This window comes from Rhinoraja longicauda, chromosome 1, assembly GCF_053455715.1.
Source record: "Rhinoraja longicauda isolate Sanriku21f chromosome 1, sRhiLon1.1, whole genome shotgun sequence".
NCBI lineage: Eukaryota > Metazoa > Chordata > Chondrichthyes > Rajiformes > Arhynchobatidae > Rhinoraja > Rhinoraja longicauda.
Window position 1 is genome coordinate 60097368 of NC_135953.1, and position 17446 is coordinate 60114813.

General features: G+C 42.5%; 1 protein-coding gene across 4 annotated transcripts in view; it reads left to right on the forward strand.

Annotated features, from left to right (window-relative positions):
* The window catches only part of dlc1 (DLC1 Rho GTPase activating protein), a 387268-nt gene extending 370207 nt beyond the window's left edge, over window positions 1-17061 (forward strand). For all 4 annotated transcript variants that reach the window (XM_078398141.1, XM_078398150.1, XM_078398159.1 and 1 more), the window contains 7 exons: window positions 1681-1879; window positions 5001-5210; window positions 6784-6902; window positions 9632-9841; window positions 11136-11353; window positions 12009-12185; window positions 13559-17061. In XM_078398141.1, the coding sequence (XP_078254267.1) occupies window positions 1681-1879; window positions 5001-5210; window positions 6784-6902; window positions 9632-9841; window positions 11136-11353; window positions 12009-12185; window positions 13559-13676 (1251 nt within the window). In that variant the 3' untranslated portion in view covers window positions 13677-17061. The remainder of the gene's footprint in view (window positions 1-1680; window positions 1880-5000; window positions 5211-6783; window positions 6903-9631; window positions 9842-11135; window positions 11354-12008; window positions 12186-13558) is intronic.
* Window positions 17062-17446: the final 385 nt, after the last annotated feature.

Genomic DNA, 17446 nt, shown 5'->3' on the forward strand with positions numbered 1-17446 from the left:
CACGGGTCTGGACCCTGAAGAAGGGTCTCGACCCAAAACATCACCCATTCCTTCTCTCCCGAGATGCTGCCTGACCTGCTGAGTTACTCCAGCATTTTGTGAATAAATAACTCAGTAGTTCAGGCAGCATCTGTGGAGGACGTAGGTAGGCAATGTCACGGGTCTGGACCCTGAAGAAGGGTCCGACCTGAAACGTTGCCCCTCCCATGTCTTCCACAGATGCTGCCTGACCCACTGAGTTACTCGAGAATTTTGTTTGTTTCATCTTGTGAGCTGACTGAACTATTGATCAATGCTGATAAAAGTTGATTTCTTGATATAATAATCATACGGCACAGAAACAGGCCCTTCAGCCCACCATATCCATGCAGAACAGCAAGTTCTTATTTGTCCTCAGCACGGTGATCTCCAGTGCTGTCTGTGGAGTTTGCATATCCTCCCTGTGACTGCACAGATTATTTCCGTGTGTTTAGGTTTCTATCTGCCTCCCAAGGATGTGTGGGTTGGTAAGTTATTTGACCACGTTAAATTGTCCCTGGAATGCAGGCAATTGATAGAAACTTGGAGGGAGTTGGTTGAGAATTTGGAGAGGCAAAAACATGGGATTAATAAGGTATTAATGTACATGGGTGGCTAATGGTGAGTGTGGACTCAGTTGGCCGAAGGACCTATTTTTGTGTTGTATATCTCCAAGACCACGCTCATCCCACTTAACAGCACTTGGTAGGTAATCAAGTGCTCAATCAGATGCTAAAGTGTTGTCAGAGTACCCGCCTCTACCACCTCCAGCAGTGTGTTTCAAAATTCAACAAACTTCAGGGTGAAAAATCTTCCTCTGATCACCTCACTCTTCACCTTAAACCTATGACCTCTGGTCTTATATGCTTGTGCCATGGGTAAAGGTTACTTACTGCCTGCCTTGTCTATGCTGCTCATCATTTTGAGATCTATCAGACCCCCCTCAGTCTCGTTGCTCCAAAGAAAGCAAACCCAACTTATTCAATCTTCCTCATAACTGAAATATTCCATGCCAGACTACATTCTGGTGAATCTCCTCTGCATACTTCCTAGAGAAATCATGCTTTTTTCTATAGTGTGCTATAGACAACAGGTGCAGGAGTAGGCCATTCGGCCCTTCGAGCCAGCACCGCCATTCAATGTGATCATGGCTGATCATTCTCAATCAGTACCCCGTTCCTGCCTTCTCCCCATACCCCCTGACTCCGCTATCCTTAAGAGCTCTATCTAGCTCTCTCTTGAATGCATTCACAGAATTGGCATCCACTGCCTTCTGAGGCAGAGAATTCCACAGATGCTGAAGAACATTGCCCACAATATTCCACATGTGGTCAAATCAAAGTGGTACATGTTGCACATGTACACAGTATTCCACATGTGGTCAAATTAAAAAAAAGTTATAAAGATTTACCTGCTCATTATGCCCTGGCTAATGAGGGCAAGCATCCCATAGCCATCTTCGCCATTTTATCAACCTGATGCATTTTCAGTTGTAATTTAACGATTATTATTTTTTAATTAATCTTAAGTTATGGTTTTTTAAAGTATATTTGAGAAAGATAAAGAGGCCATACCGATGGACTTCCTATCTATCGTACTATTTCCCTGGTGTTGACATTGACTGATCTTTATAATCTTTTCCTCCACACTTTTAATAAACAGGTTGGGCTATTCCGGAAGTCTGGAGTAAAGTCACGAATCCAAGCCTTGCGACAGATGAATGAGACTTGCACAGATGGTGTAAACTATGAAGGCCAGTCCGCCTATGACGTGGCGGATATGCTGAAACAGTATTTCAGAGACCTGCCAGAACCATTGATGACCAGCAAACTTTCAGAAACCTTTCTTCAGATCTACCAGTGTAAGTAAATAAAAGACAATTTGCAGTCTGGCAGAAATATTTAATTCTGGATACCCCCGGTTATATTTATCTTGGGTCGATAGCCTTCAGTATTTTTGCCGGGATCTGGAGATACTAATGTTTAGATATTAGGTTATTGCAACATGTACCGAGGTACAGTGAAAAGCTTTGTTTTCCATGCTATTCAATCATATGTAATATACCATATAAGTGCAATCAAACCTAACACAAGTGCAATAGATGGAGCAATTAGTGGAAGATACATTGAGAATATGAAAAGTCTGGTCTATGTGATGGAGTTGTCTATATATATACAACCCCCTCTGCAATTTATTGCGGTCTCGGGAAGATTTGTTCCCAAATCAAGCTGAGATGCAACCTAATAGTATGCATTCTATGGTACCTCTGTATAATTTGAAAGAGTCATAGCAGGTGTGGCAAATTTCCTCGGTGTCCTCAGGAAGTTGGTGTGCCTTGGCATTGGCATTAATGTGGTTAGTCCACAACAGATTATTGCTTATATTAACACCAAGGAACATCAACCATTTCCAATTCAGCACCATTTATGCTGGTTGGTTGGCGCATGTACTCCGCCATGCTTCCAGAGGTTGATAACCAGCTCCTTATTTTTGCTGACTTTGAGGGAGAGGTTATTGTCCTGAAACCATGTTACTAAGTTCTCTGTCTTAAGGACACGGGTCAAAAATGTCGTCAGTTGTTCCCATGAACTCTTACCCCTTCAACGTAAGGTTGAACATTACCAAATGACATCTTATTCTTAGGAACAATATATACAGTCCCCTGCAACAGGCAACTAGGACCTCTGAAGACACAGTCATTTTTGGTGTAATGGTTTCATAGATAATCCCTTGCTAGAGATCAGTTTCATGGGGAAAAGTAAAAGATCATTTCAAGTGGTGGGTGGAGAATACCTTCTTCCTGGTCTGCAGCACCCACACCACCTCCTGCCCCATTCCCACTACGCCTGTGGTCTGTGAGTATTTGACAAAATTTGCAGGCATCTTTGACAGAGGCTGCCCCAGGTCGTGTTTAAATCACAAGACCTCCGTGTGACCTTGCAAACAATTCTTGTGTCTAGCGGAAGTCTGGGACCGCTGTCTGTCAGTGTAGTTTGGAGAAGTGCAGAGACTATGTTTCACCTTCACCACAATCGCATCACGAACACCTGACAAACTGACACATTTAATTAGAATTTGCTTTGTCGGCTTGTACTCTTCCACTTGTAAACCACCAGATAAAGAAAATTATATTGGTATTTCTGAAATTCCCAAAGATGGCCAAGTGTTGATGATATCACATCACTGTAAAATTATACAGTATCCACAAAATGCCCATAATGTTCAAAATATTCATCACCTCAAAATATCAAACAGCTTCAACATATTTACTCTGAATCAAAATGACATGACGTGTTTAGTCCAACAATTCCCTGTGTGTGAGTATCCCTGGCTATTTTGGCACTGATGTTTCAGAAACAATTTAAGTGTAAATGTCTGGGAAATCACTCTTTTAACTATGTACTTAAGCTCCATTTTGATTCAGAGTAAATATGTTGAAGCTGTTTAATATTTTGAGGTGATGGATGTTTTGAAGATGATGTGTATTTTGTGGATGCTGTATAATTTTACAGTGATGTGTACTCACAGAAGGTCTTTATTCAAGCCTTCTTCCTGAAATAGTTTGCATGTATTTTCTGCTTAGCCCACCGCACAAGCCAAACGAAGTAACCCTATATAGGTCTATTAGTCATTCTGGGTTTCATCACCTTAGGCCTTGTAATAAAAACTTCAACAGGCCTTGCATTTTGGAACAAAAAAGGAAGCAGTTTTGTTCTGTCTTGGGATAAATTAAGTCAAAGTTCTGCCTAGCGTTTTTATGTGCAGTGTGGTAGCAATGGTCTGGGGACTCAAATTGCTGAAAAACTTCTTATCTCTTCTTTCAATGTACTCCTGCTTCTCCCTTGAAGTCATCAGTTCACAAGTCAGGAGCCAGAACAGGGCCATCTTTGATCACCCGAATCTCTGATCTGAAAGCTTAGAAGCCTTTAGTTATGCCTGCTCTATTCAATGGTCTGCAGACTGAGATCAGCTCACTTTGAATGGACCAGGCATAAAATGATTTACACCTTAAGCCAATGCACTTGGGATAAATTTTGCTACATTAATGGTTATTGTTGGGGCAAGTTGCTAGTTTGCATTGCAAGTCGCTTGAGAAGAAAGCATCAGATTACATGTTCATTTTAACTTCTATCCACTAGCGTTCTTTTGAAGAGCATGCTTGATATAACATACTTAATAGCTTCGAGCAGCTCTCTAATTTGTGCTTACCAGTACATCTAGATGTTAACAATCTAGATGTACTGGTAAGCACAAATTAGAGAGCCGCTCAAAGCTATTGTCAACACAAGGAACCGCAGACACTGGTTTACAAAAAAAGATACAAAGTGCTGAAGTAATCCAGCAGGTCTGGCTGCATATTTGGAAGATGTGCACAACGGGCATTTTGGGTCGGGACCCTTCAGATTTAATTCTTGTGGGGGGAAGAAAGCTGAGCAGAGGTGGGAGCAGGGCAAGCACTGGCGAGTGAGGGGGATGCTGGCGAGTGAGGGGGATGCTGGCGAGTGAGGGGGATGCTGGCGAGTGAGGGGGATGCTGGCGAGTGAGGGGGATGCTGGCGAGTGAGGGGAATGCTGGCGAGGTCGAGTTTTATTGGTTTTCTTTACATCTCTGCCCTTTCGCCACCGCATTTGCCAATTAAAAAACCTCCTGTATCCACCTATCACTTGGCAATTTTTGTCCCGTTCCCACCTCTCTGCCAGCTTGCCCCCCCCATCCCCCACTGCAATCATTCCGAAGATGGGGCCCGACCCGAAACATCACCTGTCCATGTCCTCCAGAGATGCCGTTGTCCCACTGAGTTACTCCTGCACTTTGCGTCTTTGTTAACAAATGCCATTAGACCTGAAATGAATACATTGTACATGAGACATTTTGAAAAAATGCAAGCAGAGTGCTGCAGCTTTCTCTTGTTGCCGAACTTTAACTAAGTCGAGTCTGAAAAGCGGTCGTTGCCTTTCTAATCAGTGTGCTTTGCGCTGCAGATGTGCCGAAGGATCAACGTCTCCAGGCGATCCAGGCCGGCATCCTGCTGCTGCCCGATGAGAATCGAGAGGCTCTGCAGACGCTCCTCTACTTCCTCAGTGATGTCGCTGCTATGGTGGAAGAAAACCAGATGACACCGACAAACCTCGCTGTGTGCTTGGCCCCTTCACTCTTCCATCTTAACACTCTCAAGAGGGAAAACTCCTCCCCTAGGTACTGGTTTATAAGGGTCATAAGGGATAGGAGTAGAATTAGGCCATTCAGCCCATCAAGTCTATTCCACCATTCAATCATGGCTGATCTATCTCTTCCTCCTAACCCCATTCTCCTCCCCATAACCTCTAACATCTGCACTAATCAAGAATCTATCTATCTCTGCCTTAAAAATATCCACTGACTTGGCCTCCACAGCCCTCTGTGGCAAATAATTCCACAGATTCACCACCCTCTGACAAAACAAATTCCTCCTCATCTCTTTCCTAACAGAATGTCCTTTAATTCTGAGGCTACAACCTCTAGTCCTACACCCTCCCACTAGTGGAAACATCCTTTCCACATCCACTCCATCTAAGCCTTTCACTATTCTGTATGTTTCAATGAGGTGCCCCCTCATTGATAGGGATACATTGTATTTGTCTTTAATATTACTAGGGCAGCATATTTTAGGTATAGAATATAATATATTATGTACTTCAATATAATACAATTTATTTAAAAAACACCATCGGCACACTTTAATAGCAGGTAGAACTGCAGCCTCATAGTGCCGGAGATCCAGGTTCAATCCTGACCTTGGGAGTTTACACGTGGTTTCCTCTGGGTGCTCCGGTGTCCTCCCGCATCCCAAAGACGTGCGGATTTGTAGGTTTACGCCGACCATCGATTGCCCTTTCACACTAGTTCATGTTATCCCACTTTTGCATCCACTCTCTTTACACCAGCGCCAATTTACAGAGGCCAATTAACCTTCAAACCCGCACATCTTTGGGATGGGGGAGGAAACTGGAGCACGCGGAGGAAATCCACGCAATTACAGAGAGAACGAGCAAACTCCACTGTCCTCTAGAGATGAAGCCTGACTTGCTGAGTTACTCCTGCACTTTGTATTCCCTTCTGCGCAGGGAGGTTAGGAATCGTTGCAAAAAAAAGCCTGCAGGGGCAACCAGCTGTCACATTAGCTTCAGCAGAACTGTTGAAAACTCGGATTACCAGCACGACTGGGGAAATTCACCCCTTCATTTTTCATTTACACAAACAACAGGAAACTGCTGTCAAGACTCCCAAACGAAAACAGTGCCGATATGAAAGTGCCTTCTTTATGATGTCCTTCCTAATTATTTGTTGTGTGGAGCCTATTGTGTAAAGTTGTCATCCATCAGTGAGTGAAACTGATAAGGGACTGTTCCAAAATGTCAGTTTAAGCCCCGTCCCCACACTCCACCGCCGTCTCCAAGACTCTAATTAAAATAAGAGCTTGACCTTGGTATACAGTCGATGAACCAATTTAAATTGAGACAAGTCCCACTGTCTCAGGATGACTGCGAAAACAGACAAATTGCTGCAGGGTAACTGGAGTGAAAGAATTTTTACTCCCATGTGAGTTAATGTGTGCCATAAATCAAGTGCCCTGATCATTGATCCTTGTGCAAGTTTACAAGGTTTGATGCTGTTTAATGATCCTTTTGTCCAGCTCAACAAATACCTGCACTGGCACCTAGGTGTCTGTGCTTTTGTTCATAGGTCGTTACATATTAATGAGGTCCTTGTTCGTTCCCTTTTAACCTAGAGTGATCCAACGGAAACAAAGCTTGGGCAAACCCGACCAGAAGGACTTGAATGAAAACTTGGCTGCTACCCAGGGCCTGGCCCACATGATCGCTGAGTGCAAAAAGCTTTTCAAGGTTTGCTGTGTTTGTGTTTCTTCATTTTTATCCCAGACCTAGTGGTACTTGGCAGGATTAAGGCACGAGAGACTGCAGATGCTGCAATGTTTGAGTTTCTTTCCAACTGTTATCAGGCAACGGAACCATCCTACCAACAACTAAGCCACTACCTATCTGATTGGAGACCCTCGGCCTATCTTTGATCGGACTTTTACCGGACTTTATATTGGACTAAACGTGTTTCACGTTATTTCCTTTATCCTGTGTCTGTACATAGAAACATAGAAAAATAGGTGCAGAAGTAGGCCATTCGGCCCTTCGAGCCAGCACCGCCATTCAATATGATCATGGCTGATCATTCTCAATCAGTACCCCGTTCCTGCTTTTTTCCCCATATCCCTTGATTCCTTTAGCCCTAAGAGCTAAATATAACTCTCTCTTGAAAACATCCAGTGGATTGGCCTCCACTGCCTTCTGTGGCAGAGAATGCCACAGATTCACACTCTCTGGGTGAAGAGGTTTTTCCTCATCTCAGTCCTAAATGACCTACCCCTTATTCTTAAACTGTGACCCCTGGTTCTGGACTCCCCCATATTGGGAACATTTTTCCTACACCTAACCTGTCCAATTCTTTAAGAATTATATGTTTCTATAAGATCCCCTTTCATCCTTCTAAATTCCAGTGAATACAAGCCCAGTCGACCCATTCTTTCATCATGTCAGTCCCGCCATCCTGGGAATTAACCTGGTGAACCTACGCTGCACTCTCTCAATAGCAATAATGTTCTTCCTCAAATTAGGAGACCAGAATGAGACACATACTCCAGGTGCGGTCTCACCAGCGCCCTGTACAACTGCAGTAGGACCTCCTTGCTCCTAAACTCTAATCCTCTCGCAATGAAGGCCATTAGCTTGCCTGCATGCTTGCGTTCAGTGACTGATGTGCAAGCACACCCAGGTCTCGTTGCACCTCCCCTTTTCCTAATCTGACACCATTCAGATAATAATCTGCCTTCCTGTTCTTGCCCCCAAAGTGGATAACCTCTCATTTATCCACATTCTACTGCACCTGCCATGCTTCTGCCCACTCACCCAACCTATCCAAGTCACTCTGCAGCCTCATAGCATCCTCCTCGCAGCTCACACTGCCCCCCAGCTTTGTGTCATCCGCAACCTTGGAGACGTCACATTTAATTCCCTCGTCTAAATCGCACTGCGGGTGACTCGATTGTAATCATGCATTGTCTTTCCACTGCACACAACAAAAGCTTTTCACTGTACTTCGGTACACGTGACAATAAACCAAACCCAAACTTGAGCAAAGTACAAAGTGCTGGAGAAAGCCAGCGGGCCAGACAGCATCTGTGGAGGGAAATGGAGACTGATGGATGGGTCCTGACCCAAAATGTTATGGATCCATTTACTTCTACAGATGCTGCCTGGTCTGCTCAGTTCCTCCAGCAGTTTGTTTTTTGCTCAGACTTGAAAGTCAACCCTGGATCATTTCTGATGGAGGATCCAGACTCGAAATATCACCTATCGATATTCCCCAGAGGTGCTGCCAAACCTGCCCAGTTACTCCAGCTTCTTGTGTTTTTTTTTGTTGTAAAACAGCATCTGCAATTCCTTGTATCTACTTGGATTGGTCCTGTCAGATCTAAAGTAAAGTTGAAAGTCTATAGATACCACCTGTGTTTAGCAGTACTGTCTTTAGTGGTGTGGAGCTTCAGAAATCTGAAATTCTAACCCCACTAAAGGCAATGGACTAAGTTTGGAAACAAATGGTGAAGAAAGCCAATGGAATGTTGGCCTTCATAACAAGAGGAGTTGAGTATAGGAGCAAAGAGGTCCTTCTACAGTTGTACCGGACCCTGGTGAGACCGCACCTGGAGTACTGTGTGCAGTTTTGGTCTCCAAATTTGAGGAAGGATATTCTTGCTATGGAGGGCGTGCAGCGTAGGTTCACTAGGTTAATTCCCGGAATGGCGGGACTGTCGTATGTTGAAAGGCTGGAGCGATTGGGCTTGTATACACTGGAATTTAGAAGGATGAGGGGGGATCTTATTGAAACATATAAGATAATTAGGGGATTGGACACATTAGAGGCAGGAAACATGTTCCCAATGTTGGGGGAGTCCAGAACAAGGGCCCACAGTTTAAGAATAAGGGGTAGGCCATTTAGAACGGAGATGAGGAAGAACTTTTTCAGTCAGAGAGTGGTGAAGGTGTGGAATTCTCTGCCTCAGAAGGCAGTGGAGGCCAGTTCGTTGGATGCTTTCAAGAGAGAGCTGGATAGAGCTCTTAAGGATAGCGGAGTGAGGGGGTATGGGGAGAAGGCAGGAACGGGGTACTGATTGAGAGTGATCAGCCATGATCGCATTGAATGGCGGTGCTGGCTTGAAGGGCTGAATGGCCTACTCCTGCACCTATTGTCTATTGTCTATTGTCAAAGAGGAGATGTTATAGTACATCAGTTTTGGCTGGCTGATTCAAAACAATTTTCCAGATTTCCAACTTCTTCCAGATCATTCTCCACTCTGGAGACACGAGGAACTGCAGATGCTGAAAAATCTTGAATCTTGAGCAAAACGCAGTGTTGTGAAGGAACTCAGCAGGTCAGGCAGTATCTATAGAAGGAATGGGCAGATGACATTTCTGGTCAGGGTCTCTTCTTCAGGCTGTTTGAGTTGGCGGGAGAAAGCTGGAAAAGAGAGTTATGATAATCACTGCACTATTTTATTCACTAGATTCCAGAGGAAATGATGAGCCAATGCCGCAACTCTTACATGGAGCAGGATTTGCAGCCAATCAGTTTGGAGCAACTTGGCGGTGAATCATCGGACTACCGGGCGCATCTGCAGAATTACATCCACACTCTGCTGAAGGAGGCCAAGGACAAGTTTAAAGGCTGGGTCAATTGTTCGACATCAGAGTCAGCAGAGCTAGCCTACAAAAAGGTACTTCCCACTGTTTAAAGTTAAATGCAGCAGTGGATCTATGCTGTTTAATTTAGTTTAGAGATACACCAATCAGCGATCCCTGCACACTAACACTATCCTACACACACTAGGAACTATTTATACATACACCAAGCCAATTTACCTAGATACCTGTACGTCTTTGGAGTGCGGGAGGAAACCGAAGATCTCGGAGAAAACCCACGCAGTCACAGGGAGAATGTACAAACTCCGTACAGACAGTACCTGTAGTCGGGATCAAACCCGGGTCTCCGGTGCTGCAAGCGCTGTACAGCAACAACTCTACCGCTGCGCCACTGTGCAAATACAGGGAGTGTCAGAATCCATTCATCAAAATAAGATGGTGAGATAGCAAACAATCTTTCATTGATTGCTGTAAATGGAAATGTGCACGAGGTGAATTTGGCATATCCATCTGGGAATAGAAAGTGGGTCCATAATTTCATATGGAAAAATCCCAATGCTCCCACCAGGATTGTTCCTGCAAGTGCCTTTGCGGAATACTGATCCCTTCTGTCAACTGTAGAGTCAATTTGCTCATGATTGGTGGGTTTAAGGTACCATTCAGGACCCATCTTGGTCCCTGCCTCCTATAGGCCACAGAAACGTAGACAGTTGTTTTCCTTCATCTCAACCTTCCCACCTATTGCAGCATTGGTCCAATCAGCCCCACGTCGCAGATCCTAGACAACTAATTCCACAATTGTTTTCTTGCACCAATGAGGCCAAACCAAGGCTGGAGTATTTATGTTTCTTAATATATCCACCATTACCTTGAGATGCCCCATAACCTGTCTCAGAACAGGACCACTAATTAACAGCATTGGCCCGAGCCCCTAAAAACTGACAGATGGAGGAGGTCTACCTCTCTCTGGGTAGGATGGATACTCTTGGAAATGGCTGAGACCTGGCATAAACTATTAGATACATTTCCACCAGCGCCCTTCCTCCTACTTTCAATGCTGCGATCTATATTCTGCACGCTGTAGCTTTCTCTTTGCTCTACCGATTGTGCTTGAGTTTGACCCGATTGTATCAATGTATAGTATTATCTGATTTGATTGTGTACCATGCAAAACAAAGCTTTTCATTGTACCTCACAACAGATGACAATAATAAACCTAAACCTAGGGTTTTTTAACTTGGTCTCCATTTGAATTTTGGGGAAGTAATGTTTAGAAGCCATGCATATCCAAGCATCTTGTAAACAACTGTCATATTGCATCCTAGCAGTAAAGAGTCAAAAGATTTCAATGTGACTTTCTGTGCCCAGGTTTGCGACGGTCCACCTCTAAAGCTGTGGAAGGCTTCTATTGAGGTTCCTGTTGCCCCAGAAGATGTTCTCTGGCGGATACTGCGAGACCGTCACCTCTGGGATGAAGACCTCCTTAGCTCAAAGGTCATTGAAAGTTTGAACAGTCAAACGGACATCTATCACTACGTGCAGAGCAGCATGGCCCCACATCCAACCAGAGATTACGTACTAATAAGGTAAACATTTCCACAGTCCTCTAGATATCATCTGCAGGGAGTAAAGTGACACTAGGTAACCTAGCATGATCCTCACTGACAGCTGTTTTAAAATGCTTCTCCCCTGCATAACAGGAAATTAGCAAGTTTGATCCCTGATGAATCTGAGATAGCTGGCAGCTGTGGCTCAGTTTTAGATAGTAAATGGTCTGCTACAATTGGACTGTCTCCATGTTCCCTAATCCAGGGGGAAAAAGGGCAGAAAGAGGTAATTGTGCAAATGAAACTATCTAGATAAACTGCAGTCCTGAACACGTTCAAGTAACCTCCCTGGGCTCACATGAAAACATGTGACTCCCTGGTATGCTGTTGAGTGAGTGTGTAGGAAGGAACTGCAGATGCTGGTTTAAACCGAAGATACCCACAGACTGAAGAAGGATTCCGACCTGAAACGTCACCCATTCCTTCTCTCCAGAGATGTTGCCTGTCCCGCTGAGTTACTCCAACATTTTGTGTCTACCTTTGTGCTGTAGAGTGAGACTGGTCTTACAGGAGGGAAGCCGAAATGAAGGGAAAAGAGCTTGTAGAATAACAATACTTAATTTTTTGTTTGTATTTCTCTTGTTTATATAGTTGTTGAAGAATCTGCATTTAGACTTGTTCAATTTCTTTGCAGGACGTGGAAGACTAACTTGCCCAAGGGCAGCTGTGCGTTAGTGGCCACCTCGGTGGAGCACAGCGGAACACCAGTGGTTGGTGGAGTCCGAGCAAATGCCCTCACCGCGCGATACCTAATCGAGCCCTGCGGGTCAGGGAAATCCAAGCTCACCTACTTGTGCAGGATAGACACAAGGTATTTATCAGTGTATCTTGTAATCGTGGGACACCAATGTGAAATGCAAACATTAGCCTGCTCTTGTTAAATCCCACTAGGTGCAGAGATGAACACATTTGTAGAACGAGTTTCCCAACACGCTAAAATGCATAAATATAATGTTTAGTTTATTGTCACGTGTACAGTGAAATTTTTAAATGTTGTGTGCTATCCAGTCGCTGGAAAGTTTCCATGATTACAATCAAGCTGTCCACAGTGGCACAACAATAGAGCTGCTGCCTTCGAGTGCCAGAGAACCAGGTTCAATCCTAGCTATGGATGCTGTTGTACATTCTCCCTGTGACCACACAGGTTTTCTTTGGGTGCTCTGGTTTCCTCTCACACTCCAAAGACGTACAAGTTTGGAGGTTAATTGGCTTTGGTAAAAATTGTGATTTGTCGCTAGTGTGTAGGATAGTGATAGTGTTAGTGTACCGGGTGATCATTGATCAGCATGGACCTGGTGGGCCTCTTTCCAGACTGTATCTCTAAAGTCTAAAACATAGATGAATATCGTATTTCGTTTAGTTTCGTTTTTTGATAAGATACAGTGAAAAACTTTTATGTTGCGTACTATCCTGTCAGTGGAACGACTGAATGGTCTTGACTCAAAAAGTCACCAGTACTTTTCTCCAGAGATGCTGCCTGACCTGTTGAGTTCCTCCGCACTTTGTGTCATTTAGCATCTTCAGTGGAAAGACTGGTACACTGTGGACGGCTTGATTGTAATCATGTAATGTGAGCCAAGTGTTAAAATGTTTAATTGGTAACATAATGCTCAGTGAATGCAACATTTAAAAATACTGGAAGTGTAAAAGTTGGTTTCCATGCATAAACTTCCCAGAGTTTTTGATTGTTTGGTCCAGAAAGCAAGTTTATTCCAGTAGAAGCATTTATACAACATCATCGCCACTTTTCAAAATAATGCAATGGCAGATTATTGGACTGTCCACATTGCTCACTTGGGCACAGAGATGAAAAAATCCAGGGGTGAATTACTGTTATAAGGCCTTGAATGTGATGAGTAGAATTTTTTTTTCTCTGCGTAAAACTTGCTGCTTTGGTGTTCAGCTCTGCCAAAGCCCTTCCCATTGTCACTAGCATTTGGTTAATTAAGGCAGGAGGAGGCAGAAGCCACTCTTAAGCTGAACATTCATAGAGGCATTAAAGGCCCTGTTTCTTTAAAAATAAAAGCTGGCATCAGAATCTGGGCTGCTTGAATAACAAGGAAAGGATATTGTCATTGGCTTCTGACTTTTTTCAGAAGAATGTAATTCTGGACAGTCAAATGTGTGATTTCTATTTTTATATTAGAGAGGTACATTTTTAATCTTTTTTCTTGCACCTTTCAGGGGACGGATGCCAGAATGGTACAATAAAGTATTTGGACACTTGTGCGCAGCAGAAGTTGTTAGGATACGGGACTCTCTTCTTATTCACGGCTCCGGCAGTCAAGACACCAAGCATTAGGAGACACCTTCCAATGAACTAGTCTGTTTAACTCTGAAGCACGATGCTTCAAAGAATAACTCTGCTTGTAAGGAAACTGTGGTGGACCCGCGTTACATGTCAATGAGAGGTCCGCTTGAATCAGACCTTGAATTAATTATTTTATTTTTAATTAAATTCTTAATTTTGACCATAGTGATATACTTTAAAAAGCTGCTTAATTCATTCATGAGGGCTGTGATCTAGGCCTTTACTGGAATACAGTTGGATTAATGGTCTTTAATTAAAAATGAAGTGCAAGCATACATTGCATTTGCTTCTTCAGAGGCCAAAATTGCTTCTGTGAAGCATCAAGCATTTTGTATAATATAAATCATATCTCTGTGCAAGAATACCCTGGTGCGTTCATGTGATTTGGGGTTTTTTTTCGTATTACTATCCATAACTTAATAGTTTATAAACCATTGTTGTATTTTTTCAGAGTTTCTGGTTTTTCTGTTGTGCTTGCTTGGTTCAGGTATCTAGTTAACATGGAAGCAATGTGTGTTGCTAAGGAACTGAAATGTGGGAGATTGTGTAAAACATGGTGTCTGGTACACTTCTTGCTTGGAACGCATTGGCGTGCTAGAACGACACCCAACAATTGATCAGTCCAGTAGAAGTAAAGGTAGTAACTTGTGTGAAAGACAATGGGGACCACTTCAGGGCCACTTCTCTCCATCTGAACTCATGCTAGATGCATTCTACATTTCTGCATCTAGGAGTTCTGCCAACAAAGTCCACCACTACAGTCCAAGATTTGCTCAGAGCTTAAGAGCAACCTTGATCCCTTTCAATATTGTTTTGTCTGACACCAGCAATGTCTTAATGGTAGAAGTTCTTTGGTTGAACAATATTATATATTTCATACCACCCACTATTCAAGAGCCTTGTGTAGTCCTGAACATTTCTATGGAGACATTTTTAAATGCAATGATAACTTTACACATTCATAACCTCAGCCAGATTCTACTACATTTTCAACAGCCTGCTGCTTATTTTATCCAAAGTGTACCTGACGTTCCAAAGTGCCTGTTGCTATGGAGTAATAGATGACACATCTTTGATAAACAATAATAGGGAAAGGAATAGGAATTCAATAAAAGAGAACATTTTGCATCATTTCTGTTTTTCTGGCGGAGTAGACTTGATGGGCCAAATGCCCCAATGCTGCTCCTATAACTCATGATCTATTTGGGGACCCGTTGACTTTGTCTTTGCTCTGATATATTGTGGTAATGTTAGCCTTTTTGCATGTTGAGATGAAGTAAAATTCTTGAGTTAGAAGCGGCTCCTTTTCACTCTCCTTCCCCTTCTGAAGCAGAAAATTGTTGTGTGTCAAATTGCCAGCATTTCCAACAGTTTAATAAACCGGCGTCTGCTGAAAATCAACTCTGAACGTAAAGGCACGCCATACCTTGGCTTAGTGATAGCTTGCAGCCTCCCCAGACATTGCAACCAAGCCCACTACATTTCCTGGGGTGAGGGGGAGAGCATTTGCTTGCATAGCAATCAGTCTCTGCGGGTGCAACATGAGCAGCACCTGTTGTTGCCGAGTCAAGATTGCGATTGCCAATTCTCCGCTCGTGGCTCCCAATGATATTAGGAAAAATAGTTTTTGATTAAAGTGGTTTTGATTTAGACCAGAAATCATGAGATTGTTAGAATCACACTGTGTTGAGTTAAAAAAAAAAAAAATCTCAGAAGCTACAAATCTGGAGAAAAAAAATGCCCAGGAACTCTCGTGCCTTCTGTTTTATCTCTGTTCTTTCTTTTCCTCCCCCATTTCTCTGCTTGTTTTATCTCTTAACTTTTTCCTGTTCTGATGAATGGTTCTCACTTAAAACATTGTTTCTTTTTCTGCAGATGTTTTCCTGACTAGCTAAGTGTTTCCACTATTTATTATATATAGCGCAAGGAACAGTGTGTCCACAAAGGTTACTGATTGTGGTAGAAACCCGGCTAGTAACTCATCAGGGAGGAGAACTTGCAATTCCCAACTGCTTCAATCCCAAAGCTACAGGTTTGACTCAAATTGGCCAACAGGTTTTAATCAGGAATTCAATCACCACCATCTCAGGGTATCAGTAGTGGCAAACAATGCACCCTTTCCTGAGAGCAAACAGATTGAAAGTTACTGCACTTATTTTTGGGTGTCCAGACCAAGATCCTGGTCAGGATCCACTAGACCAAATCTAAGGGAAGTGAAGCCAGTGTTTGGGAATCCCCATTTAATGCAATGTCCCGGAAAGGCAAGTAAAAACCCCAGTATTCAAAGCAACCCCAGGAGAAGGAGGTATTTGATGTTCAGGCACAACTCTGTTACTGTTGGAAGTGCTGTTAGAATGTTCTGGTTTTTCAGGGGCCATGCAGTAAAACAAAATATTTTGCTGTTTTTAATGACGTCTGATCAATATGTTTTACTTGGATGATGGGACCAGAACTATGGCGTTGTGCACACTTAAAAGCTATTTCCAGGAATATGTGGGCGTGGTGTCACATTTGTGTGGTGAGCCTCCAAATGAGGTTTCTATCACATTTTGTTTATTTAGTCCATCATATTTTTATAATAGAACCAATATTCTTCAAGGGTTTCCTATTCATGGTTTGGATACTATTTGTAAAGGCAAGCAATGGAAGATCCCCCAACTTTATTAGTGAGATAATTCAGACATACTAAAGATAACCTTTAACCTTTTAAATGCTTTTATTTTTGTTTTAATCTTTTCATCCTCACTTGACAATCATGAGAGTATGATAACAACCATAGGTTGTGTAGGTGCCAAGAGATCCCCAAATAGAAAGTAGCCTTTCTTACAGGTTTTACTGTAACATTACTGTTTGTTTGAGGCTTTAAATGGAATGTAGTTAATACAATAAGCTGCCATTGGGGATTCAATGCCCCTTTGTTAGTGTGGGAGCTAGCTGGAGCCCTAAGTGTGCAGAATTTAAAAGAAGGATTTATCTAATATTGTTTAAAATATTTACCATTCAGTGTTATGTAAAGAGCATTTAGTGAAATTTGTGGCAATGAAAGCAAATTTTATTTGTAATTATATCAGTGTTGTCCCTTCATTTAAAAATGCTAGCTTGTCTTTCTGTCTGTTTTGTTACCAGAATTTCTTTATTTGTAGAATCTGATGTCACTGTATATACCATTGTATTATAAACACATACACATGTCTAGCTGCATACTGCCAAATAGGGATAACGCATGTTATTAATTATTTAAATATTCATGTATTTATACCTCAATTATACTTTTTTGTACCTTTTTAAAATATTGTACATATTTTACTCAGTGCTAAGGCATAAAGAACCTAGAATGTGTTTATATCTTTGTATGTCTGTACAGTTATAACCATCAAGTGCACTATTAAATGTGTCAAATAAGATTAATTGTTCCTTTTGAATTTTGTTGTTTGCATGATCTAGCAAGGTATCAGAGTAACCACGTCAGTAATGTTCTGGCAGTTCAGGCAACCATGATCAGTTTGGTCGATGCACCTTGACCTGTTCTGTTTGAAGTTCACTTGAAGTTCTTTTACTATTTTAATTTAAAAATCCAACCATAAATTTTAGTTTAAAGACACAGCATGGAAACAGACCCTTCAGCGACCATCCACGCTGACCATCGATCATCTGTTAACACTACTTCTATGTTATCCCATTTTAACATCCACTCCTTACACATGAGGTAATTTACAGAGGCCAATTAACTTACAAACCCACACGTCTTTGGGATGTGGGAG